Raw genomic sequence first — 25,932 nt, 5'->3', positions numbered from 1 at the left:
TGAAATATCAGTGCTGAAACAGAAAAAAACAATACAAAACAAAACAACCTTTGCAACCCAAGAAAAGAGTGATCTTTACATGCCCATGGACAGATAAGATAAACAAGACATGCAAACATAACTTTTTTTCTATACCTCTTAAAAAAAGGATTTATCAAACAACAGTGAACAAAGAAGAAATAATATGTTTGGTTGGACAGGCCACATGGTCCTTGTTCTTGTCATCATGATTTTCTATATACTGGTAAATCAACAAAGTAATCTGCACTATTTTTTTATTCTGATACTTTACTGATATCTGATACTGATAAAATATGATCCTTATACTTTACTATCATACAGAAAACAGGGCACCTACCACACAAAATCTTGCTGTCAGTCTTTTTCAGGTAAAAAATAAAAATAACCCCCACACTCCATTAAGTATTAGCAATTTGCACACGAGCATATTGTGTTTTATAAACTAAAATATTACAAGCAACATCATAGATATGTTTTCACAGTACAGAGTCATCAAGACAAAGTACAGTGCAGTCCAAGTACTTATCATTTTCTTCAGTAAGATGTTCTAAAAGCTTATAGCCAGGACAGTAATTTTGAGAAATATGATATTTTTTATCAAGTTTCTATGTGCAGTGCTTCCTGCTGAATCCATATGGGTCATGAATGAAAAGTATAACCAAACTGAGACATTGTTTACATACATTTATTCAATGTATCATAAATAATGAAAGCAATAAACAGATTTAAATACATGCATATTTATTATATGAGAATAGAATAGAATAGAATAGAATAGAATAGAATAGAATAGAATAGAATAGAATAGAATAGAATAGAATAGAATAGAATAGTTCAGTCAGAAGGCACCTACAACCATCATCAAGTTTAACTGCCCAGCCACTTCAGGATAAATTTTTGGTCAAGTTTTTACTTTGAAACTATCTTACTGTTGATTCACTGATAAAAGAAAGTGTTCTCTGAAGTTCCATCTAATTATAAAGGCACCAACTAAAATTTGGGATTACAGTAACATTAAGGCTTGCAGAGCAAAGATGGGCATGTGCAGGGTGTGAGGGGAATGTGTGTGGGCTTCACTGGCCAAGGTTAACTCCGCTGTGACAGGTAGGAATCCCCTCCAGATAAGTCCCTTTACCTTTTTCACAATTTAAGCTCTTTTGGGAGAGGTAGATTCCTAAATATCAGAAGGAAAAGTGCAACTCCGTATAACCCTAGCTTCTAATGCCTACCAATAGACAACCCCTGTGTCTCCATTTAAGCACAGAAGTTCATGAGCAACAGGGAATAAAAACTTAAGAAAAATCTGCACATTTTTGCTGTCTCTATATGGAGTAGCATGAGTTCCAGCATAATCACCAACTACTTTTTTTCCAAATGGGCATTTTTTCACTTGGTCCTTTCTGGGAAAAAGAAAAATGAAAATGAATTTTAAAAATTATTGAACAATACTAACAGGATATTCCCAATTAATAATACTAACAGGATCAGACAATTAGAAGAAGGAATGAATATTCAATCTCATTGCTGCTGAGAACATGAAAAATGCCAGTTTTCCCACGAATCCTGAGCTTGATCTGCTTATCCTTCATTTTCAGCTCTGACCAATGTTTTTTCTTTCTGCTGTTTATACTATCAAGGTTTATACATTTTGTATAAATAGGGATCTGAAAGAACACAGGAAATATAGCAAGTGATGGATGGAACAAATTGACAAAAGAGAGTTATGATACTTTGGACGTCAAAGTTATTTTTGAAAGATGAGAGGGAAAGAGTAATACAGAAGAGAAGTGCACTGTAAGAACACGATGTACAAGGACACCAAGAAGAGGCGAAAACAAATTAGGGGAAATTTCATGGTTCGACAATGACATGCTATTGATGTCGCACAGGAGAAAAAGGAGGAAAAAAGGACTAAATCAGAAATGGAAAGAAGAAAGAATAAAATACAGAAGGGAGCACACTGATATATTTGGGAACATTACCACCTTCTTATTTTATAATTAGTTGTCACAAAGATCAACGTGTTCTACAAAGCTGCACCTACTCTGGCAACATACTAGTGAAAAGTAATTTTGTATTTTCTCCAGGCTCAAAGTATGATACAAGGATCCTCAAGGGAACCTGGATGTCAGCATCAAATAACTTACTGCAGCTCGATATAGGAGCTAACAACTGGAGCCCTATAAAACAAGCAAACAGAACCTTACTGGTACGCTCTTATGGAAAGAACAGCTCAGACAGTTCCTAGAGGCAACATAATATATATGCCTGCCCAGAGTGTTTTTACACAAATTTGTTACCATCGACTCTGTATGATTTTTATTGCAGGTCTTGATTTGTGCCAGCAGCTCTTTACTGTCAGGAGTACTAAAATTCACCCAAAGACACTTAGGTCTAGAAATGCATCTAGGAAAATGGTTATTTCCTTTAACAGTAGAGCCAGCAAGTAATTCATTAACAAGACATAATGGAATATTAATCACACCATTCTGTGTCTAAAAAAGGGGGAGAAAATATAATATTCTCAGTGTTGGGTGTTAAAATCTAGTGTCAAACACCTGCCTATTGTGACAAATATTTTCAAAGGAGTTCCTTTAGACAACTTCCTATTTGACTGTTGTGAATCTTGCATGTCAGACACCTCCAGACTGAAAAGGCAAGAGACATTTTATTTAAATGGTCAAAACCAGTTTCCACTAATAGTAGGACAATAACCAAACCATTACAAATCTGTGGAAGTTATATGGAAAAAGTATTTATTGCGGCTAGAAATTATAGATACTTTCATAACACAGCGTAATATTCAGTGTGTATCATGGGATATAGCAGAAGCCCAAGGAATACCCTGAAGTACTGACACTGCTAGTGCCCAGTGTATTGATGCTTTGCATGCTATTTACTTGGAACTGCTCAGCTGCTAACAGCCCTACAGAGAGCAAAAAGCAATAGCTGTGCTCTCTGGAATGTGGGACGTTATAATGTGAAGCAACGGCCGTATGCTACAGAGCATTACTGAGATAAAATGACATCTTTTTGTAGCACAAATTAACACAACCCCCTTCTTACTGTGATATTGGACAATTGGTAAATAAGCTTTCATCCCAACATTCTCTTCCCTGATCATGACCATTTTACTTCCTGATATTTAACTTTCTTTCAACAGAGGTATCAACTCTGGGTTTCCAACAGACAGATGAAGCCTCAGAAGGAATGCAAAATGATGGGGAAGATGAATGCCCAGGAGGTTGCTGTAGCATCACCTGACTGTATAGTCAGCAAATAAGAGCCAGGTCTGTTATGGCATTAGTAATTTTAGTCTCCAAAACATACATGCAATAATTTTGTCTATCCTTTTATTCCAGCCTGGTTCCATTTCAGTGAACGACAATGGGAAAAGGAATTTCTTTCTGCCATAGTCACTCATATGGTAACAATTACAGGAAGAATCCTTTCACATCCTAGATCTTCTGTGTAACTGAACAAGTTTGTATGTACTTAGGGCACACCATTTTGGCATTTTTTTCCAAATGGTCATACCCAGATCACAGAAAGAGATATTTTATGAAAGTTCACTTGTGTTAAGTGGGAAAATAGATAGGCTGAAAAGTACAGAGAAGTAGTGTGTTTCTGAAATGAAACTACATTACCAAAAAATTACTATTAATTTTGTCTCATGTTGCAATGCCCAGACTGATGATGTCCATTCTCTACAAACATTCATCTAATGTCTTTTCCCTTTCTTTTCATACTCTTTTTGAGGAAAGTCTATTTCTTTGGCTTAAAAATTCTTAAGTATTTGAAGGGATTAAATAAATTATATTTTGAGTCCACCACTCTCATCTTGCAGCATTAGTGACTGTTCTAACACTGGACTCTGCATTTTAAATGGATGAATTTTCTTTTGCCATTATGGTGTTTAAACTGGCCTCTCCTGTCACTAGCCCATGAGAAAGCATGTACACCTTCAGGAAGGTTCAACAAAGAGATTCAGTTACTAATAACTGGCAAATAGGGCACCTAAAAAGATGAAAAGACTGTGATCACGTTGTTTTACTTTTGTGGGTCTAATAGCTTACTGACTTCCAAAGGTGAAAAATGACATTCTAGTGAGAGCAGAAAATTGTGAATCTCTAAGTCAAACAATTAAGTAGCTCTGAATACTAAAACTGTAAGGAGTGCCACTGGATTTCAGACAAGTGTTCTTGGCCAGGCAAGAGAACACAAGATGGAGTAGCTGATTTTCTTCTTTCATTAGGAAAATATACCCCAAAAACGTATCACCTGCTAGGATCAAAATGTTTCTAGATTCATTTACTCCATTACCCATATGAACTCTCTAGAGGATTAAGCAATAGTTTCCCAGTCTCACATGGACTAAAGCTAAAAGCTTGGTAAATACTAGTTTTATCTCACAAACCATAATTTTTAATTGCTAACACACATAGGAAAGGCATAATCCTCCACTGATGATATCATAGTCTACTGCCATGGAAATGGCTGCAATATCATAAACACAGGTTTAAGATGACCTCACTTTCATTGGAAAGAGGGAAATTTCACTAGTATGTGAGTGACATTGGGAATAAACACACAGATACCATGCAGTGAAAAACTCTCTTACTAGCCAGTTAAACTACAGAAGATGGAGACAACAACTAGACTTGCAGCTGAACAGAAATAAGGTTCTCCTGGTCAAACACTGTGTTACTACCTATGAACCTTCGAAGAGAGAGCCCTCTGAACTCCTGTCAGGGTTCCCCTTTGTAAGTTCACCACACCACAGAGGAGTCAAATCCCTGCCCTGACAGGCATACAGTATAACCACAAGAACATGAACAAAGTATGGCTATGAGAACCCAGTGTAGGATCTCAGAGCAACGCTGTAGCTGGAATGCTTCCTAGAATGAGTAAGTACTTCAGAAGTGGGAGGAAGAGAACTCCACAGTCTCTGGAAGCACACAAAATAACATGAAGTCAGACGCAAATGCAGAAGTACGATCTCAGTGTGGCAAGTGCTAAGCATCTTGGCATCAGCTCAGGAAAATACATATATTTAACCTTCAGCTCTGAAGTACTCTAAGAGGCGTCAAACAACTCAGGGATTGGAAGCTGAAATTTGTGTGTAAACTGTGTTTTGCCATGAGTTAGGAACGTTCAGTACTGTGCCGGACCCCAAGTCGAGAAAAGAAGCTTGAACTGAGAAAAGGGAGTGGAGAAATGTACAAGGCGATAATGATCTCACTTAAGAAGAACCTTTTATCTTGAAGGATCTCAAAGCAATTTACAAACTTAAGCAGACCAGACACTGCAGCTGGTAGGAAAAGAAACAGCTGGGAACTCATTCATGGGAAGGAGGAGGTAACAGAGGACCCTCTCGGTGCCGGTGCCGCATCTTCCAAAATACTGCTGCTGGGAGAAGACAGCAGGACTAGAAGAGAGCTTTCCCCTGAATTTTGCCATGCAGCTATGCAAGAAAATTGCAGAAAGCAAGCAGATAGGCACAGCTGACAGAAAGAGATGCAGAAAAGCAAGGGGCCTTTGGACAACTGGGGACATGTCACTGTTAGGACTGTAGTTTCCCTGCTTTTTATCTCAATTTCACCTCTTTAGGTAGACTCTTCACACTTCCTGCAGTAAAAACTTTGGTAATTCCTATAATTTTTGCCCCTTTTAATATCTTACTCCAATTCTCTTTACTTATTCCTATCTTTTTACAAAGCAAACCGTGCTTCTTCCTGTCCTCAAATTGCAAAATGTCTTCCCAATGCACAGTAGGACAAATAGCACTGCTCTTGGTGACTGGGATTCATGTAGTGCAGGCTTGACTGTAGCACCACACGGGGCATTTTTTAGCTCAGAAGCACTACTAAATACATACTATTAAAACTCAACAAGATAAAGAATTCTAAAAAACACAAGGCATATTAGCTATTGCTGAAATGGAATGGCCTCTGGAAGTAAAAACAGTGCCTAATTACAGTACACAGTAGCGCAGGACACAAAATGAACACACCAAGTGAAAGGGCAGGGACATTTCAATTAAATAGAATCCAGAAAGCAACACTTTTGTTGTGCTTAACTTAAAAGACATTGTGTGACCACTTTCATATTTCCCAAGACTTCTAAAACTTCCACGTTTCCATTTAGAAAGGGGAGGAAAAAACCCGTTTTCATGGATAAGAGCCAAAGACAAGGGCTGAGCAGGTGTTCTAGCACCACCAGTCCTTCTCAGAGAGGGCCCACAGCATCCTCTGTGGCACAAACAACAGTTTCTTTCAGAAGGTGCCAGCTGGGATCAATGGCGCACTGTCTCTTGCTTGGGGTTCATAACCTTAGTTGCAAATGCAGCCCTTGTAATGAGTTTAAAAAAGTCCCTGGTGGCCTTGCCCTAGTTATTTTGTGTTAATTTAAGAAGCACCCAAGCAGACATTTTCCCTCCTTTTCCCCTCTTCAATATTTTGTCATTTTTTGTTAGAGGAACTTTGTTGGAAACTTTTCGAGTCACCGAATACCTCTAACGTGCTAGAATATTAAACTGTGTCTCACCCTAAAATAAACTATCACTCAGATTTTGCTGGAGGATGACAATTTAATTTCTGCTGGCAGCAGTGAAAAGCTTCTTTTGATATGAATGAGCTTGGATTAGGCCCTGTATCACCAGTGTTTGGGCCAGTAGAGATACTCAAAAGCTGTATATGCACAGATGACAATTTTCTTACTGAATGCCATTACTGAAGATTTCATCAACTTGATTTTATCCACTTTTTTTTTTTTTTGGAGCCCCCGAGACAGCTTTCTTCCTGCCACACAAGAGAAGGTAAACAGGAGTTTCTCTAAACAGTTAGGTTCTCTAAAATCAGAGCAGAAAAACAAAATGCTAAGCCTGTACATTTAAAATGCAGCCAAATTTTGCTAGGTCAGAGAAGAAGACAAGGGGTAGACAGCACTGGGTCTGAAATCAAGCCCAGATTTTTTTCTATTACATAAATGAAACAATTCACAGATGACACATTCTCTCATGCCTTGATGTCTTTCATTGGATCCAAAGATTAATTTCCTCAACTGGACTAAGCTTGTATTCCTTCACAGTTGTGCTTTCCCATGCTGCTGGCAATGGCAGATTGACTAGAATGAGGAGTGGCTGCTGCAGGGGAAGCATTACAGATAAAAACAAAAACACAAAAGTGGATTTGAAGGATTCTAGAACTCTTCACTGCTAGGAGAAACTGAAGAGCAAAAGAAATATCAAAACAAGGCAAAACCATTAAAGCTGGTGACATGCAAGAGAAATGGTGGAAACGAGAACATGTGTGAGATCTGGAAACAAAGCAAAGAAGAAAATGAAGTCATATGCGAGATTTCCTCTCATCACTCGAAAGAAACACAAGAAAATTCCTTTTTCACATTCCCACCAAAAAAAGTCTGCAATTATTGCTCCAAAACTGCACTTCTGAAAAAGAAAGTACAGACTTAGTTTTGGATCATGGACATTTCCAATGTGCCAATGAGCCATTTATTTCAGCACTTCAGCAGACAATAATCACCACTAGAGACTTAAAAGGAAGACACATACTCTCACTAATGAGGTACCTTTGCCATTTGGCCCAAGTAGAGGTTGTGGTGCTCCTTTAGCCAAGAGGATTGGATGTGTTTGAGATGTTCATACCAATGTGCATTTGTCACTGCTGTCCACTGCAGATCAGCAGCACACTACTCTTTATGGAGCTCAGTGCTTTCTCTGCCTTGCCTTTCTGCCTTGCTGAATGCTAACAGTCAGTTCAGTACTTACAGTAATTATTAATGGTGGTTGTTACAGCAGGGGCTGGAAGCACTTTTAATTCTACTCTGTAAGGGGAGTGAAATGTGATGAGAGGAAAGAGGCCCACAGAAAACTAAAGTCTTGAAATGCTAAAAATTTTTTAAAAATGCAGTTTTCCACTTTTTGGACTGTGGTGTCATTCTCTTGAGTTAAACTGAAAGACTGTTGTTAAACTGAAAGACTGTTGTTGTTGTGACTATCCAAAGACTGTTTTTCCATCTTACATTTTCTTCTATGCTTCTGCTGTTTTCAATTGCCATGCCAAAGTTTCCCCTGTTTATTCTAATTGTTTTAGTGTGTCTGACTCTCATTGGCTTATATGTTTAGTCTTGTCCTGATTTAATATGAATTAAAATGCCAATGCCATGACCAGTCTGCAAATATGAGTCAGAAGAGAAACTATTTAAATAATACTGTGGACGGTACCCGTCTGGTCTGATATCTAGATCATACAGAATAATGCTGTTTTTGTTTTCTACTACTATTGCCTGCTATTGCCAATGAAGTGTTGATTGTGATTGTGACCACAAATATGTTTTGCTCCTGGTCCTATTAAGCCAAAAGAGTGTGGTTTACTGCATGTATGTACGTGAGGTTGTTTTGATCATATGAAGTTCGCTTTAGAAAACCCGCATTCTGCCACTGCAGCGCTACAGGACAATGAGAAAAGAATTTCTAATGAGAACAGTGTTTTAAGAGCAAACCACTGGGGCCCGTCCTTTTAGAAGAATTTTAAGACATGCTACCCTTTCTTCTGAATTTGATTATTTCTCAGAATTACATCTGAGTATCTGTCTTCAACTAAAGGTCCCTGTCCTTTTCTGTCTTGGTCATTATGTAAGATTCAGCACATTTCAAACTGTGCATTTCCATTTCACACAGAGGTTACACTCCTTTAAATCATTAGTTTACTGTACTGAGTAAAACCTTTATATGCTAATTTTCTTTCATGGGGAATCTGGCTACCATATGTCCAGTGGTGGCTTGAAGCTTTTCAGTACCTTGCTTCTACAGACCTGGGAATGTTTAACATTTAAGTCTGCCGCTACCATTTCAAGTCTGACTCTGAGCTTCTAGCTCTCCAGTCAGAGGGCCAAGGTTGTGTCCTAAAGGGCCAACAGGGTATTTTATGAGCTTGAGTTATAACACAGCATTGTTTAGCTCTGGCAGAGTCTCAATCAATATTGCTGCCTTCTAAAAAAGATAGACTTTAGTGCTGAGTGGTAAATATGACCATTAAACACAACGTATACAAGAATGTATCCAGCTTCCTGTGTGCAACGCTCACAAATTTATTAAGGCTCCTCCAAATGGGTGATAGGCATTTAAAATGATCACTCTTGTCCGTGTCATTTATAAACTGAAACACCAGCACAAATAAAAAACTCACAAAACCCTGATGCTCCTTCATTCCAGCTGAAATGAATCCTAGCTTTAAATCCAGAACATGCAACCCCCTCTGAATCTCATATACTGACAAAGACAGTCAAGAGTTATGCTCCTGGAATCTAATTCTTACCCTAACATGACAATTTTTATGTGTCATACAGCTTGTTTTTAGTTTCCTATTCCACCTAGGCACATTCAAACCCACTGCTTAGTACTTTCCAGTAATTTTACCCAGATTTTCCTAACCCAGGATACATTTAAACAATGTCTAAAGGTACTACATGGAAATTTTGGTCAGATTAAACTTTTGCCAGCTAAATTTAAACACGCTGTTCTTCTTATTTTATTAAGTGCCTGAAGTTCTGTGCTAATAACAGAAAGAATGAAGCCATCCCTTCTTTTTCAACTGAAGCTGGTTAGCTCACTGATCACTTATAAAAAGCCCTTTCAATGCTACTTAAAGCAGAAGCTAATAATGGTGTCAGACATGTACTTGTGATCACATTTGTACACTTTAAGAAACCCTCTCAGCTGATTGAGAAGTGAAATGGCTTTTCTTCATCCACCTAATCTCAGTGTAACAGCATCTGTCACTCCAGCCCATGGTGTAATTTCTGGTTACAGCATGGTCAGTTAATATGCCTTCAAATAAATGACTGCATTTCTATGATATCAAACATGCAGCCAAAAAACAAAACCTAAAAAAAGAGTAAGAAGTTTTCTTGTTTGTTTGTTTGTTTAAGTGTCAAGAAAATCCCAAAGCTGCAGTTGTCAGCAGTGCTTAAACTGGCAACTTTATTACTACTTTTCCCCCCATGTTTCAGACAGACAGGAAAAGGAATGTCTTGAGGTTAGAGCAACAAGTTTTGCATTTCAGTGCAACATCATAAGCATCTGAGAGTTCATTCACACATAACATCAAGATCAGTTCCACAGTTCTTACTCTGACTTATGACAGCTATTCTCCTTGGAAAGCTGCCAGTATGTTCTGCAAGTTACACAGAGCATTAAATCTTTCTGACACAGGTTCTATGATTATTTAAGGGCCTTCATCATTTCTGCAACACGAGTCTATGTCTAAGCAGTACTCACTCCTCAGCATGTTCCTCTAATCACACGTTCTGCCCTTTCTTGACCCACAGGCTTTGGTATAATTGCCTGTTGATAAAGGACATTCTTTTAATTGCAGAATTCTGAGCAGGACAAACTGATGCAGTCCAGGTACATACACTTTAAATGCTACTTTAACCAAGTCTGCATATAGAGTATGGAGATGTGTTTAAAATAGTACAAATCAAAGACTGATTTCCAAGTTTATTGGGACTGGCAAGGCCAGCCAGTTCAGGTTAGAATTTGCATTGTGAATTCCTGCAATTTTGCTTGAATTCTCCTGTTATTTAGTATTGACTACAAAGCCAGGGCTACGGGAACCAAGAGCTTTCACGAACTTCTGTACTTCCAATTTTCAAAGAAGTTCCCAAACCTTACCTATGTGCAAAAAAGAAAAAGGAGAAAAAAAAGACAATGAGACCCAAGTATTTAATTTGAAAAACAAAATGCTCAGAAAACAAATAAAGACTTATTTTAAATTAAGATATTAATTTTAAAAACTTTTTAAATAATTAAAAAATAGCTTTGGGGTTCAGAGCTGCTAAATTTTTCAGGGCTTCCTATAGGCACTTCTTGATATGTTTGGCTATGAATACCTTGGGAGGGCCTCCCTCTTTCCTCCTTTCCCTCAATCTCACTTCAAAGTGTCACACAAAATGTTGTACGCAAGTAATCAACTTTCAACCTACTGATTCTTGGAGCTAACTTTGGTTTCTTTGCAATATTAACCTTACTTTCTCACTTTTCCAGTGGAGACAAGTGTGCTTTGAACTGAAAACGTGTTAAGGTTGACCAGTTTGATTTACTTTCATAAAATCGTTTCAGACTCCTCTGCTGATAACGAGTATCAGAGTTCCAGGCTTCCCGTGCGGGTGCCTACGGAACGCTGCTTCCCTGGCCAAGGCCAACACCGACCCACCCGGCACAGCTGAAAACACAAACCCAAGTCTCTCCTCTCTCCAGAGCCACAGACAGCTGATCAAAGCTCCGGCACGCAACACGTTCAAACCTCTCCCTGTTCCCACACTCTTATTTCAAAGCCCGATTTGCAGCTGACATCACCCGGGCGCAGCCGCCCCCCTCCCGCTTCGCAGTGTCTCAGAATGCCAGAATGGATAAGGCTGGAAGCGACCACAGCGGGTCACCTGGTCCAGCCTCCCTGCTCGAGCAGGGTCACCCCATGGCACAGGAGTGCATCCAGACCGTTCCTGAAGGTCTCCAGCGATGGAGACTCCACAACCCCTCTGAGCAATCTGTGCTTGTGCTCAGTCCTTTCCTCTGCCGCGGCTCCCTCTGCCCGGGTCCGAGCGCTCCGCCCGCCGCCTACGGCGCCGACCCCGCTCCTGCCATCCCGGCCTAGGGAGAGACATGACACCTGCCCGGTCCGGCCCGGGGCCATCCGGCCTGGCCTAGCCTGGGGCGGCCCGGCGTGCCTGCGCTGTTCCCAGGGCATCGTGACGGCCTGCGCTCCCATGACCTCAGGGTCGCTCCGCCCAGTGCGGGCAGAAAACTGCCACCCGGTACTAACCTGACCAGGTCGGTCATACAGGATCCCACCACCACAACCTCCGCCGCCATGGCGCCGGGGCGGCCCTTGGACCCTGACCCTGACCCGCCCCGGGCCCCGCCGCGGCTTCTCGGGTTGCCATGGGCGACGGGCTGCCCGCGGGGACCTTCACCCGGCAGGGCTGTCCGTGCCGAACGCCTGCTGTCACGCCCGCCCCCTCTCCCTTCCCCTCTGCCCCGCGCCGCTCGGGCCGCGGCCGAACCGCCGCCCCACGGCCTGCGCGGAGGCACGGCCCGCACAGGCACTTGCGGCGGACGCCAATATTGGGCCGGTGAAGACCCCTCCGGCCCGGGTGGGAGCGGCGGCAGCGGCGCGGGGGGAGCGGAGGCGCGCACGGTGCGCGGCGGGGCGGGGGCGCGCACGGCGGGCGCGGGGGCGCGCACGCCGTTGCCAAGCGGCGAGTTCCGGCCGCCGTAGGTAATGGCGGGGCCGGGACGGGCGGGATGGGGCGAGCGAGCCGGGCAGGGAGAGCGGGAGGGAGCGAGCAACGGAACAGCCCTTCCCGGGCCAGCGGCGGGCGGAAGGGGACCCGGCGCCGGGAGACTCTGGCTCGGAGCCGGCGGAGGCCGGCGTAAGCGCCGCCGCTGGGGCGGGGCGGGGCGGGCGCTGCGCCGCGGGTGGCGGCACCAGCTGGGGAGGGAGCGGGGCTTGGCCAGGGTCAGCCCGTAACGGGAGTGGGTGGACGGAAAGTTCCCCCTGACTGTGGGGAAGAGCTTCTTTACTTTGTGGGAGAGCCCTGGAGCAGATTGTCCAGAGAGGGTGTGGGGTCTCAATCACTGGAGATACTCGAGCTGCCTGGACACAGTTCTGTTCCACGTGCTTCAGAATGACCCTGCCTGGGCAGGGAGGTTGGTCCAGATGACCCGCTGTGGTCTTTTCCAGTCTTACCTATTCTGGGATTCTGAGCCTTCTTCTGTGCCGGGGCTTAGGTAACTTGGTTGTTTACCCGGGGCTCCGCAGATCCGCTCTGCTGATCGCATTCCATGGATGTGTTCGGGCCCGGCTGCAGGAGGCGGCGGTCGTGCGTCCCCTCCTTTCCCCACTCACACCCAGATACAAACTCCTGCCGCCCGCCCCCAAAGTGAAAACCATGCGACCAGCTTGCCGACAGCCACGCCGAGAGGGTTAGACGGGAGAGGTCCTGTCTAATAAAATTAGACACGCTTCCAGGTTTCCGTCACAATATTCACCTTTTCCTTTTTAAATCTTCTCCTAATGCTCATTATGCTATGGCCGGTGGTGGAAGGACGGAGTGTCTTGCATCCCGACTCTCTCCGGTGCCCAAAGCAGAGCCAGGGGCTTCACGGTTACTGTGGAGCCTGTGTAACATTAGCCCGAAGTCACAGTGAGAGCCAGCTGAATCTGAGAGGATTCAACTATTAGTTTGTTTGCTTCTTTCAAAGGTTTTGTTTTGGGAGGGAAACAGTCCAGTGAATTTTGTTTTTCTTAGTTCCCCTGAGTTTGTTTGTGTTCAGTTTCCAGTACTGTGGGAAATTTACGCTAAAGAAAAACAATGTATATAACAACTGAAACTTAGGAAACTGGTACAAATTGTGTTCTAGTTTGTAAAGCCCTTTGTCTACAAAATAAATCAGTGAGTTTACTTGGTAGCAACCCTTTAAGTATTGTGTATCTGGCTTGTGAAATAGAAGTTACTGTGATTTTAAAAAATGATGCAATAAAGTACGGAATAATGCCTAACAGTCATTTAAATCTTGTTTTGACAATATCTGCAAATTTTATTAATAGAAAGATAAGGAATCTCATTTCAGAGGTCATTTTGGAAGGTGCTTCTGGTCAGCTGTGATCACCAGGTGTATCACGTCTCTCAATTTCACCCTCATAATACTTACAGTCCCCTTAAAAATGTGTCATTATCAGAACCAATTCTGTGATCTTCATGTATAACTTCAGGATTGTTAGAAGGATAGCTTTTTTCAGCATGTTCTCATGGTTTGAGAAGTTCTCAACTTCATCAGTCCAGCTACTCCATGTTTAAAATTACTCTTCCCTATGGCAGGGCTGGCAGGCTGAAGTATGTTCCCTGTTGTAACCACTCTTGAGCAAAGTATTTTAGCTTAAACTAATTTTTATGAGCAGTTCAATCTAAGCCATTGGACTTTGCATTGAACTATGTCAAGAACGGGCTTGTGTTTTCTCAGTCCCTCTGGGAAGAAGAAATGTGAGTAGGCAGAAATTTTTAGTAGAAAAGTAGCAAACCAGAGGTAGTATCTTAAATTGCTGTAGGTGTTTGCTAAACAAACTTAAGTTGTTCCATTGTCAATTAAACAAATCATACATGAGAACATATTATGTGTCAGGGCATGGATACATAGTCTTCAGCTTCTTCACTGCCATAAAATGTAGGAGCCAGTGTATTAAAGATAATTACTGTTTTTAGGAAGTCTTACTTTATTAGTCTTTCAGTTTGCCTTAAAGTGCCTGGCCTTTGCTTTATTAAGATACTTTCTGAGTATCTAGGACAAACACTCTTGAGCGTTGCTTCCTGCTTCTCCAGTGTGAATGGCTTTCATGAGAACAGAATGTGGAATCTAATGTTGCTCCCAGTTACAGAGATTTAGTAGTTTCTGCAGAATATCCATTAGTTGCTAATTAATGCTTGTAAACTGAGTGTGAGAAACAACAGAAAATTTTAATTATTGCCATGAGTTGTTCACACTCTTGTTATAGAGCACTTACTAATACTGCAGTCCATATGCAGTTTTAACAAAGTGAATGCAATGTATATTAGTGCTTTTCAATTAAATGCTATTTAAAAAAAAAAAATTAATGCTGAGAGTTTTTGTATGAGCTTAGTGGCAAGTTCATGTTACCTTCAGTCATTTACAGCCTTGTTTTCCAAAACTACAAAGTTCAGTTAATTTTCATATGAAGCTCTGTGCCTTAGAATGTGACCAAATACATCAACATTTTAATAGGTTGGTTATCTTTCTTTTCTCACACTTCTCTTACCACAGTCTGTTGTTGTCCACATACTGTAGTCTTTTCATGCTGCAATGACTTAAAATGTGTGTATGCTCAGTTTCTGCATTTCACCTAGAAAGCAACAGGTTCCTAAAGTGTGCTAAATTAATGGCCTAATTGATTTAGCATAAAGTCATGCAATTGTAGGCACTTCTGAACAAGCTGTGCTTACAGCTTCCTGATCTGTTACGTGAAGGAAGATTAAAACGCCTTTCAAAGAGTGCAGTGATACCACTGAAAGAGAAGCAGTGTTAGCTTTTAAAAGGCATCATGAAGTCCTGTAAATTGCCACCTAATGAAGTGGTATGAAAGTAATACTGATTATTAGTTGGACACTAGTGGACACTAGTGCTCTTGGAAATTGCAGGTGAGAATACCGAGAGGTACCAAACCCCTGGGCCCAACATTGCCGTTAATGTAAGTTCCACTGATTTCAGGGGAAGTGGAACAAGTGGGACTTGTCAATTACAGACTGGAAATGCCCCTAAGAAGGACTAGGCTGGGAAGTGTCAGAGTGGCCCTCAATTCTATTTCTCATTCTCAGAGGGATAGGGACTTAATTAAAGGCACCTAGGACATAATTCTGGCTTTCTGTTGATACGGAATAAACAGGCTTCATTGAATGTTGCAGAGGTGGGAGGAAAAAACCCACTTGTGTTCATTTTTTCTCTATAAACCTGTGCACAGTTCTGTTACTGTACACTCCTGATCTTTTGCGTGCTTAGCTTTTTTTCTATTGATGTTTGCAAAGTACATGTGAATCTACATCAAATAAATAGGTAATTTTAAAATTTTATTCTCTCCCTTTGCAGCTCAAGAGAAGAGGAAGGAGGAACATAATAAAATGTCACCTGAAGTGGCCTTGAACAGAATTTCTCCAGCACTTTCGCCCTTCATTTCCAGTGTGGTCAGGAATGGAAAAGTAGGACTAGATGCTACTAATTGTTTACGGATTACAGACTTGAAGTCTGGGTGAGTTCCTCATCCAAAAAGAACACTCAACCCCTCACAGCAGTCTTTTCAGAGCTGAGTTTTATTACTAGGTGCATGTGTTTAAGCATTTTGAACACAGCTGGGGTTGACATACTAGTTGACATGCTAGCTACATTATTTTTTTGTCTTACTATCATTTTGTAGTTTGGGAGACTAAATTTGTCATATTTTTGGCAATAATAATGCTGTTAAGACACTCGCATCGCTGCCACTTGATAGTGCTGGTTTTCAGCAGTGAGATAGTTACAAACACTATTTTCTATTGTTTATCACTTGCTTACTTAGTCTTCTCTGTATACCAAAAATTGAAAGACAAATTTGTGTGACCTTCCCTGTAGTCATGAATATGCCAAACCAGAAGAAAAAGTAACTTCTGCTTTATCTGGTCTCCCTCAAGTTCACTACATTAAGTGGCTATAGGGCCAAGTGTTTGAAATAAGCTAAGCTGCTCCTTTTATTTTAAATTCTAGAAATGTTCAGATTAGTTTTCAGGTAGTAATAAAATTTTGGGATTTGCTTATACTAATAGACTTTGGTGTATAACCTCTGTGAATAAAACAGGAGGAGAGTGAAATGTTTAGACAACACATGTCAGAAATTGCTTTATTCTTATAGAGTTGGGCATCCAACGGCATCTTTTTGATTCAGGTGGTTTTGATTTTTTTTCTTTTTTTTTCTTTTTTTTTTTTTTTTTTTTTTTTTTTTTTTGCTATAGGAGCTCAGAGAGTGAAATTACTTTTGGTTTAGATATACATATCATCTTGTTTGTACAAACTACTGCTTTGTGTATCGTTTTGAATGATAGCATAATAAAAGTAACAAAAGGTGTTCAGAACCACCACAAATCACTGTTGTTTAAAATGCAGTTCTGCTGAAGACTTTGTTTAATGTGCTTCTGAAGGCTGTTTTATTATGGTTTCATGAAAAGCTTCAGAGGTGCTTTTCTGCTTGTAACAATGCCTTTTCAGGAAGGAGGTTTGCATTCTGGGGTTAGTTTGAAAGGAACCATTCCCTCCCTGTGAGGTGCTGGGACAGAGTACAGATTTACATGGAGGTCTAAGAAGCCATGACTTTGTTATTAGTGTTGACTGGCTTGACATTTAGGCTTGCAAATTACATAAGACAGGCTGAGCAGTTCTGCATCTGCTGCTGTCATTTCATGCTAGATCTTGCTTTCCCTTGGACTAGTCTTCTAGGAAAGCTGTGATGGGAGCTCTTATATTTTTCCAGTTGAAGTCTAAGAGAAAGGAATACAAAGAAAAGTAGAGAGAAAACATAACTGTTTGTTGGAAGGTAGCTAAGGGATTTGCTCTCTACCCACTGAATGCTTATGCTGCCTGTCTTTAAAGTAACAGATGAAAACAATGAAAAGTGGTATTTTCTAGCTTACTCTTTTCACAGGTATTTTTAATAGATGTCTAAAGTTTTTGGCCACTGCTCTTGCCAAGAAGATCTCATATTTGCTTTGTTAAAACCTGAATGTTTTCTAGGAGTTTATTCTTTAAAAAACTAAAAGATGTCAGCCTCTGCGCCTGTCACTCAAACCCAGTGATTCAAATTGTATAGTAACTCTGTTAACGTGGAGTTCACACACAAGTACAGCACCTGACAGAGGTTGTCTCATAGCTTGTTTAAAGATACTGGCCCACCTAAATGCATGTGTTAGAAATAATTTTTTCCTTGTTCTGGAACATAAACATAAACCTCATTCTTTATGTTGAGTCTTTGTTTTAGCTTGAGGTTGTTAGGAGATGGAGTCAGGATAATCAAGATTCTTCATTTATTTCAGAATTATTCTGAAGGTTTTCTTTTTTTGATACAATTAGTTTCTAAAACCATTGCTGTAAACAGAATTAATTAACAATTGCTGGAAATTTCTTTGAAATGTAAATTTAATGCATGTGTTTTTAGGAAAGATTTTTGTTTGTTACAAATAAATTGTTGGTTATTTATAACAGAAAATTTTGGATTAATGTGTCAATATGGAAATACAAAATTCTCATGATTTAGTGCTTTCTGGAGTTGCTGAACTGGTGAACAGTGCAGAATTACCTACCATACTATGGATGAATCACAGTATTACAGAGATGTCCCTTCCATAACTCAGGATCTAGTTCAGTGATCTTTAACCTTGATTCAGGAGTTCTTTGACACTCCACAGGCTGTTTCTCAGAGTCTCACGTCAGCTGATAAATAGCGAAATCCCTAACCCACAGCCTTGTTAGTAGATTTAAATTTATTGCTTCATACTGACTGTAGAGGAAAACTTTGTAGGGCTTTGAGAGTTCAAAAATGAATTGAAGGCCATTGGTCTACTCCCCTCCCCTGTCCTCACATCATGAGATGATTCAAATGCCTGTATACTTTCACTTTCATTACACTTTTAAAAGGAAACAAAATAATGCAGGCAAAATAATCAGACAAGGCAAATGTAGGTGATATCAACATGAAGAAAGAGAACTGTGAGGCCATTGAAGTTGGACATAAATGGTAAGAAAATGAGTACTATTTTTAGAGAAATGGGGATGAAGTTCAGGATATCATTTGCAAAACTCCCTTCCGTTTCAGTGGGTTTAAATCTGGCTTTAAACTTAGAAAGTGGAACCAGGCAGGTTTAGATTAAATGTGCTAGATTAAATGTTTGAAGTTAGATAAAGGGCAGTTCTTGTTCACAAGTGAGTATGACCACTTGGGAGTACTGTCAGTTCAGAAACTTTGCTTTTGAGTAGTGATTGTACATTTATTCCCACGTGACAGGGGCTCTTAAAACCCTAGCCTAGCTTGAGTTTATTACAGAACATGCAAATATTTTCTGCTTTACCTGGTGTGTTATGTGATTTGTAAGATTTTTAATAATAAATAAATACAATTTTACTGTAACTTTTAAAATCTTATAATATTTAGGGCAATCAACTCAATAGCTATTAATTTTGACAACAGAAGCATCTCTAAGCTTCTGGGGAGGAGCTATATAGTTGCTCCACTGTCGTGTACCATACTGTTACTCTTAGAGAAAATTAGGAGTTACTGTTGTTACTCCCCTTCCCTAATGAACCAGTGCTTTACAAAGTACAACAAAATAAAATGTTCAAACTGAAGATCCATCCATTCTCATTTCTTAGGTTTTAGGAACAGGAGCTGTGCTTAACAAGGAATGATGGTAACATACCGAATAAAGTAGTAGTTCTAAGGCCTTGCCCACTCAGAGCCTTGGTTTTGAAATTCTCAGAAAGTGTTTCCTTTCTGTTTCACCAGTAGAAGATCAAGTACCAGGTTTTAACCTATCACATCCGTTGATTTTGATTTGTAACTCAAGCATATTAAGCCTTTAATTATTTGAAAAGTCAATCCATATGTCAGATAGTTTTAGTAAGGAACTTGTTTTGCACTTAGTCTGACTTATTGCTGAGATTGACAACTTTTGTTGTGTTTTATAAACTGTATTAAAGAGCTGATGTTAGATGTATGAAGTATGATGATATGTTAATTTGCTTTGCTTTCAAGTGTGGGAGGGAAATATGTCATAGTAAGGAAATCCTATTGTTTTGCAGTCTTTGAGTATGTAAATGTTTTATAATAATATGTTACAGTTTCATAATGTCTGTGTGTTTTACAAACTTATTAGACAGTACCAGTCTCATAAGACACATACATTTACATCTATGATTAGGATATTCAGAACCAAGTACTATTTATAGAATTTATTTGGCCCCTGCTGATGCAGACCCCTGAATGGAGCTCAGTCATATGGCGTAACAGAAAAGAAAGAGGCTCTGCGACGGAAATACTAATAAAAGGTTAAGTGGCCAAGTTTTCTTGTAAATAGGGGGGGGCCCACAGTGAACAAAAGTAGAACTGGGGTGTAAGGTCATGTCTGAAATATAGCACCTTAAGCAGCATTGATTCTGGTGATAAGAAAATCCTGGCAGGCGTCTGTGTTGCATTAATAAAAGACATTCTTCAAGATGACAGAGTGGATGAAAGCATATTTAACTCTTGCATAGGATATTACTTTGTTCTAGACCCAAAGAAAATACTGCTGCCACTTGAGTCAATGCCATTTATTGTATCATTCAGTTAATCTCTACTAGTGTCTCTTTGAAATACTGACCCATCTTAATTAGATATTAAAATCTACTCATAACCAACTGAATTGTGGCTGCGGCATTTTTCTTAGCATTTACACATATAATCATGGGAAAGATGTTGAATAGGGAAAAGTGATTATTATGTAGATTTAGAAATAGAGGATATTTTCCTATGTGAAGGGTGTTTAATTGTTGTATAATGTAGAATCCAGTTATTTAAGAGACTGCTGCTTTTCCTATGGTGCATTACAAGAGTGAAAGACATAGTTGTGGTGGTCATTGCCTTTGAGAGCTCTTTTTTTCCCCTACAGCTGTTCATCAGGGCCCATGCTTGAGCTTCAAATTATGCTGCAAGCCTATTCTTCTTACTCAACAAACTTGATTTTGTTTTTTTAAATTACTTTGATGTGTTCCACCAGGCAAAATTTCAAAATGAATATAGTGATTTAAAGCTGCATATATTAAGATTCTACTTTTTTAGATATCCACTCATAACAAAATTTTAAATTTCATACTTTCATGGTTATATTTATTCCATATTTATGAGAAGATTAACTGTGGAATTTTTATGTAAGTGGTTTCTAGTAAACCATGTTAGTATTTTGCTCTTTTCACTTGTCTTATTCACTGCCTCTCTGCTTGATATTGAGCTATGTGTGCAAGTAGTTATGTTCCTGAAAGAAACCTATATGAAGAGTTGGTCGAAAGAATGTAATTCTTTCTGGAGTAATTTCAACATAAAAAATTATTATCAAGCAGTAATAAGATATTTATAAATTTATTGCCCTGCTTCCTAGGAAGCAGAGATGATTTACTTTTTTCTGTTATCAAGTAGACTGCAATATGCTTTGGTATTTCCCTTTCTTTTGGGCATTTCCCTTTTTAAAGTAAATATGCATTTTTATGTGCATATTTTGTGAAATAATGTTGATTTTAGCTGTGAAATACTGTTTTAGTCTGTAGCAGAGTTATTTAAATCTTTGCCTTGGTCTTTTGCATTTGATTAATTTAAAATGAAAGATTCTACTTAAGTTACTTGAGGAAGGTTCATATCCATCATTCACATTGGTGTCTGTAGGTAATTTTTTCAACATGTTTATGTATAAAGTTTAACGAATCTGACTCTTCTGAACACAAGTACTATGAAAACCTGTTTTAAAAAATAGCTGTGTTGTGTGTAAAATTTGTACTAGAAAGGATGTGGCAGTTTCTAGGAGGCGTGGTCTTATGAGTCCTTTACTGCTGTATACAATGTAGGTTGTTTCATTCCAGTTTCTTATGACAAATATAATTCTTCAATACAAAGTATCTTACTACTAGAAGTTTATCTCTCAAGTAAAATGTAAAAGGCTGAAGCTCTGATGTAACAGTTTGATAGAGTCGGTGCTGTGGAGCAGCACTTGGAACTTTGAACAGCAGTTTTTCTGTGCTGGCTAAAAAAAACTTGACTGTCTCCAAGGTTGCATTCTCCTGCATTTGTTCCTAAATGATGAAAAAACAAAGGCAAAATGTCTGTCTAGTAAAAGGTCAAAGTGTAGGGCATACATTTGGCAATGGTTTTATAAATAATCTCCACAATGTTTGGCATTTTTTTTACACCAGTTTTAAACAAGGTGCTTGAAGTTGTTCAGAATAAAAAAGTTTGTGTTTGGGAGTTTCAAGTGCTATGAGGAAAGAAAGGATTTTAAAAAGTAAAGGTAGCACTAGATAATTGCAGTTACTTGGGCTCTCATTTAAAAGACTACATACATTTTCCTGAGATTTTTTTCAGTTTAAATACTGCACAGTATGTCTTTGCTGGTATTTTTAGATGGGGACAGTGAGTAGCTTCCTCTTATTTGGCCTTGAAGAAGGTCAATGCAGTGTTTATCATTATTTTAATTTAATAAAAATGAGAAGAAACTATTTGGTACAACTGTTTCTTTTCTGTGTAAAGAGAGCATCACATGAGGTACCAATAGTGTGCCAAATGCTGTAGGAATGGTGTACCTTAACAAGGTGTTTAAAGGTGGTTTTGCTATCCATATGTTGGGAATTTGTTGAATGTTTCTTGAAAATGGGGCTTGTGTAAGTCCATGCCCAGGTCTTTCTGTTGTAACAGATATCTCTTATATCCTTGCATTATTCATCACTGCAGGAGAAAAAATTCCTAAGACTTTATTTTTTTTTATAAAGACAGCTAAAATCTAATACTTGGTATCCAGTCAAATTTCTTCACTTCCAAATCCTTGCATTTGTTTTATGTGAACTGAACAGATCTCTAGCATGTCGTGTGTCTTGGATGCATATTGCATTTCACCAGAAGCTGAGAACAGCTCGCTTTTTTTTCCCCTTTTCATTAGTAGAGAATAGTTTCCTGGATAGGTGGTCAGTACATTCCTCCAGTCTTACATATGCACTTATTTCTTGTATGCCTGATTCTCTCATATGCACGCATGTATACATGGCATAACATTAAAAAGCTAATGTACAGTTGGGATGAATATGAAGCAAAATATTACAAATTTTTGTTTTAGCTTTTTTGTTGTAGACATTGTCTGACGAGATTAGGGGCTTTAAAAGCATAGGAGATAATCAGAGGCTTTATCCTGACAGACTAGTGTGCAACAGAGTGGAAGGTCTTTCTCTAGCAGTGTGCGAAATAAGAATGAATCATGAAATGTAATAATTAATTATTTTTAATTGGTTTCTTGATATACAGTCAGGCATTTACCTGGCATTGCACTGCCCAGTGTAGACATTCTTTGAAGCAGCTATTCTCTAACTGAAAATGAGCATTTCAAAATAATACTTAGAGCTGTATGTGTAAACTAAGGGAGTTCAGTTTGCTCTTGAAGTTGATGTCTTTATTGAAGTTACTAAGTTCAGTCCTTGAGGTACGCCTCCTAACTAATCCATAAAAAAGTAAAAGTCAATAAAAGGGAACATGCTTATTTTGTCTTTCCTGAGAGAAGGGAATTCATGTCTGAGGCAAACCACTCCACAGTGTAGGCCACAGGTTCTTTTCTCTGTAATCTGTGGTATATGACTGACAGAATAAAATTAGACCACTAGGACTGAATATTTTTATTATTGTACAGTTAAAGAATCGCAATGATAAAACTGAGTTAATTAGGGGAAATTGCAGAATTTCATTATGGGAAAGAGACCAAAAAAAAGCCAAAGCCCTCTAAACTTACATTGCCTAAAAAACCCAACCCCAGATTCCTGTGCATCACTGTATGCATCACTGAAACAATATCTTTAGACCAAAAATACAACATAGTAATGACTGTTCTGTTTTGGATGGTCAGTTCTTTTTTCACTAGAAAAACCTGATTGGACTAGTCTTGTTTATAGTTAGGGCTACCAGTAACCTGTCAAAATGTCTCCCAGTTTAATTATTTCTTTCTCTCTCTTCTACTCCTTCCTCTAGAATGTTGGTTCCAGTCTCCTCAGTAGAAGTTGGTAGGTTTTTCATGCATTTCAGCCATGGATTTTTTTTTTTTTTGTGGGGGAGTAATACATTGTTTCATGTTCTTTGTAAAGAATTCTTCTGTACTGAGAATTTTTTTAACTAAGAGATGGTGATTATCTGTCCTGTTTTCCAGGCTGCCATAAGTGTTAGTCATAAGCCTTAACTTAAACCCTATGAGAGTGATATGGTTTCAGGCCAACTGCAAACAGGCAATGAAGAAACTTAGAAGGAATAATTTCCTCAGAGATTTCTAGTGGTGTAGTGTCTTCTGTGTACATGACTTCCATTGTTTTAGTTTTAACCTGTTACACATAGGCAAAATTCAGTTTTATTAGATAAATGCAGAAAGACTCAGACTTACAAGAACTTAGGGTAGACTGGACCCTCTTTTCACTGGGATCTAAAGGTGACTGTGCCTAAAAATAGTCTTGTCATTTCTGGAGATCCTACATGGTTTTTTTTGCCTGCGAGGCTGATAAGAGATGAGCCAGGCCTAGCTCCTGCTGTGATGGTGGGAGAAAACAGGAGCTGGGCAAGGACAAGCATTTGCAGGGAAGAAGAGGATTTTTCTGACTGTCATCAAGAGAAATGTCATGGAACTCCTTTCTTTAGGTATAGTTAGATGGGACCATGGGGAGAGTGATGCTTAATGTTATGCTTTATGGTGTCATCTTGAAAATAGTATTAGCACTGCTGAGGTGGCTGTGAGCTGTGAGAATTAATGTGAGAATGAGAAGTTAGAAAAAGAAAAGGTGAGCTGAGAGGTCGTAGAATGAGACTTCTAGAGAAAATGTAACATGCAGTGATGTAGAGCTTGCTTTCTGCAGGTGCAGTTCCTGCAGAACTGCAGGGGTGGTCTGTTGTAATTTTACCTGTGAATTTCCTTTGCCTTTTGATCTTTTTAGTCTACTACGTATCTTTATTGTTGTAATTGATCTACAATAATGCTAGAAATAGGAGAACTATTGATTGTTTTATTCAGGTGTTATCTTTTCACAGGCTTTGTGCTGTCTCCAGTCTTGTAATATTTTATATAAATATACTTGCTCTGAAGTTGCCCTTTTGAATATGTGTGTGACTACAAATTATGGATTTATGTTCTAAATGTGGTGATCCTTGCTTGACCTAACTTTCATATTCAAAGAACTGAATTCATTGTTGCATTAACATAAGTTTCTCCTGAGAGTCTATAAATTAGGAAATCAATTAATATAGGCATCTGTGGCCAAAAAGATCTAAAACTCTGCAATTAGAAGTAAACTTTGAAAGGGAAATGGAGAAGACATAGGATCACTGGATCCCACCTAATAACCATAGAATCATAGAATGGTTTCGGTTGGAAGGGACCTTGAAGATCATATAGTTCCAACCCCTCTATCCTGGGCAGGGATGTGACCCATTTATTGTTTATTTAGTTTGTTAAAGGGGGAAAATATATAAACATAGGCTATGATTTTAGTCCTTGAGGTTTTTCCCTGATACCAATTCACTGCATTTTCCAATAAAATGAAATAAATTACTTAGAAAATGGATAGGGAGTCTTTATGGCAACTTCAGCCAATATTGAGCAATGCTATGTAGCTTATTAAAGCTGATGTTTTAATAGCTCAGCTTTTGTGATGTGCTGTATGAGTATGCTTTTTCTGTGAACACTGAAAGGATATGAAACTCCAGGTGGTTGACTGTAATTTCATACTTGGTGAAGAATGGTTCTCTTTTAGAGTAAGCTAAAAGTAAAATCGTTCCCTGTCTGATTCTATTTTTCTTTCTCCAGAAATGGAGTTCACTTTAGTGAACAGTAGAAATAAAACATGTGACATGTTATTAGGTTGTAGCTCATTGCAAAATAATAGATAATTGAATGGCAGCTGTGAAAATCTGAAACATGGTTTGAATCTGTCAGGAGGGGAGGGAGATGAAGTAAATCCAAAGGATGCATCTGCCACTCCCTCATACTCTTCACTAAAAATTTGCTTATGAGTTCCAAGAATTTGGGGTACAGCTGGTCTTCCAGTATAATGAAAGAGTGTCTTTTCCTTGTGTGAACATGTGACAGTTTATGATACTGGAAATTCACTAGTTTATTTACCTAAACATACTATACTATAGTGTATGTTATTAGTGTGGTCCCATCGCAATTGTCTTTATTAGTGTTCAATTTTTGATCATTCCCTCATTAAAATTTCCATTTTCTGTTTCTATTTCATTCTTTTGAGGCGTGTGAGTGCCATGTGTAGTCTTTAAAAGAATTACATGCAATTACCAGAGTATAAAAGATCTTGCTTACAAAGGAAATCAGTTTGATTATCAGCGTTTCTAAAGCATGTTTGTAAAATATGTTTTGTTGAAAACTTTGTCAATGCTTAATTATTTTTCTTAATTAGTATCATCATTAGCTCCCTGAGACCCAGTAATAATGATCTCCCACCCTAAACTACAGAGATTTTATGAATGGAAAGTTCTGAGATAGTTTCAGAGTTTTTCTTTCAAGTCCTCTTGCAAG

General features: G+C 39.1%; 2 protein-coding genes across 3 annotated transcripts in view; one reads left to right on the top strand and one right to left on the bottom strand.

Annotated features, from left to right (window-relative positions):
- RBKS (ribokinase) overlaps positions 1–12,095 on the bottom strand; it is a 74,145-nt gene extending 62,050 nt beyond the window's left edge. The window contains exon 1 of the mRNA XM_059841231.1: positions 11,868–12,095. Within this exon, the coding sequence (XP_059697214.1) occupies positions 11,868–11,917 (50 nt within the window). The 5' untranslated portion in view covers positions 11,918–12,095. The remainder of the gene's footprint in view (positions 1–11,867) is intronic.
- A 145-nt stretch (positions 12,096–12,240) lies between these two features.
- Positions 12,241–25,932, top strand: part of BABAM2 (BRISC and BRCA1 A complex member 2) — a 160,965-nt gene continuing 147,273 nt past the window's right edge. The window contains exons 1-2 of one of the 2 annotated variants that reach the window (XM_059841228.1): positions 12,241–12,323; positions 15,704–15,863. In XM_059841228.1, coding sequence (XP_059697211.1) covers positions 15,736–15,863 — 128 coding nt within the window. In that variant the 5' untranslated portion in view covers positions 12,241–12,323; positions 15,704–15,735. Of the gene's footprint in view, positions 12,324–15,703; positions 15,864–18,315; positions 18,375–25,932 lie in introns of those variants that run through there. The other variant, XM_059841230.1, reaches the window with a different exon arrangement.

Source organism: Haemorhous mexicanus, chromosome 3 (assembly GCF_027477595.1).
Source record: "Haemorhous mexicanus isolate bHaeMex1 chromosome 3, bHaeMex1.pri, whole genome shotgun sequence".
In the NCBI taxonomy this organism is placed as follows: Eukaryota; Metazoa; Chordata; class Aves; order Passeriformes; family Fringillidae; genus Haemorhous; species Haemorhous mexicanus.
This window is presented reverse-complemented; position numbering and strand designations above follow the sequence as displayed.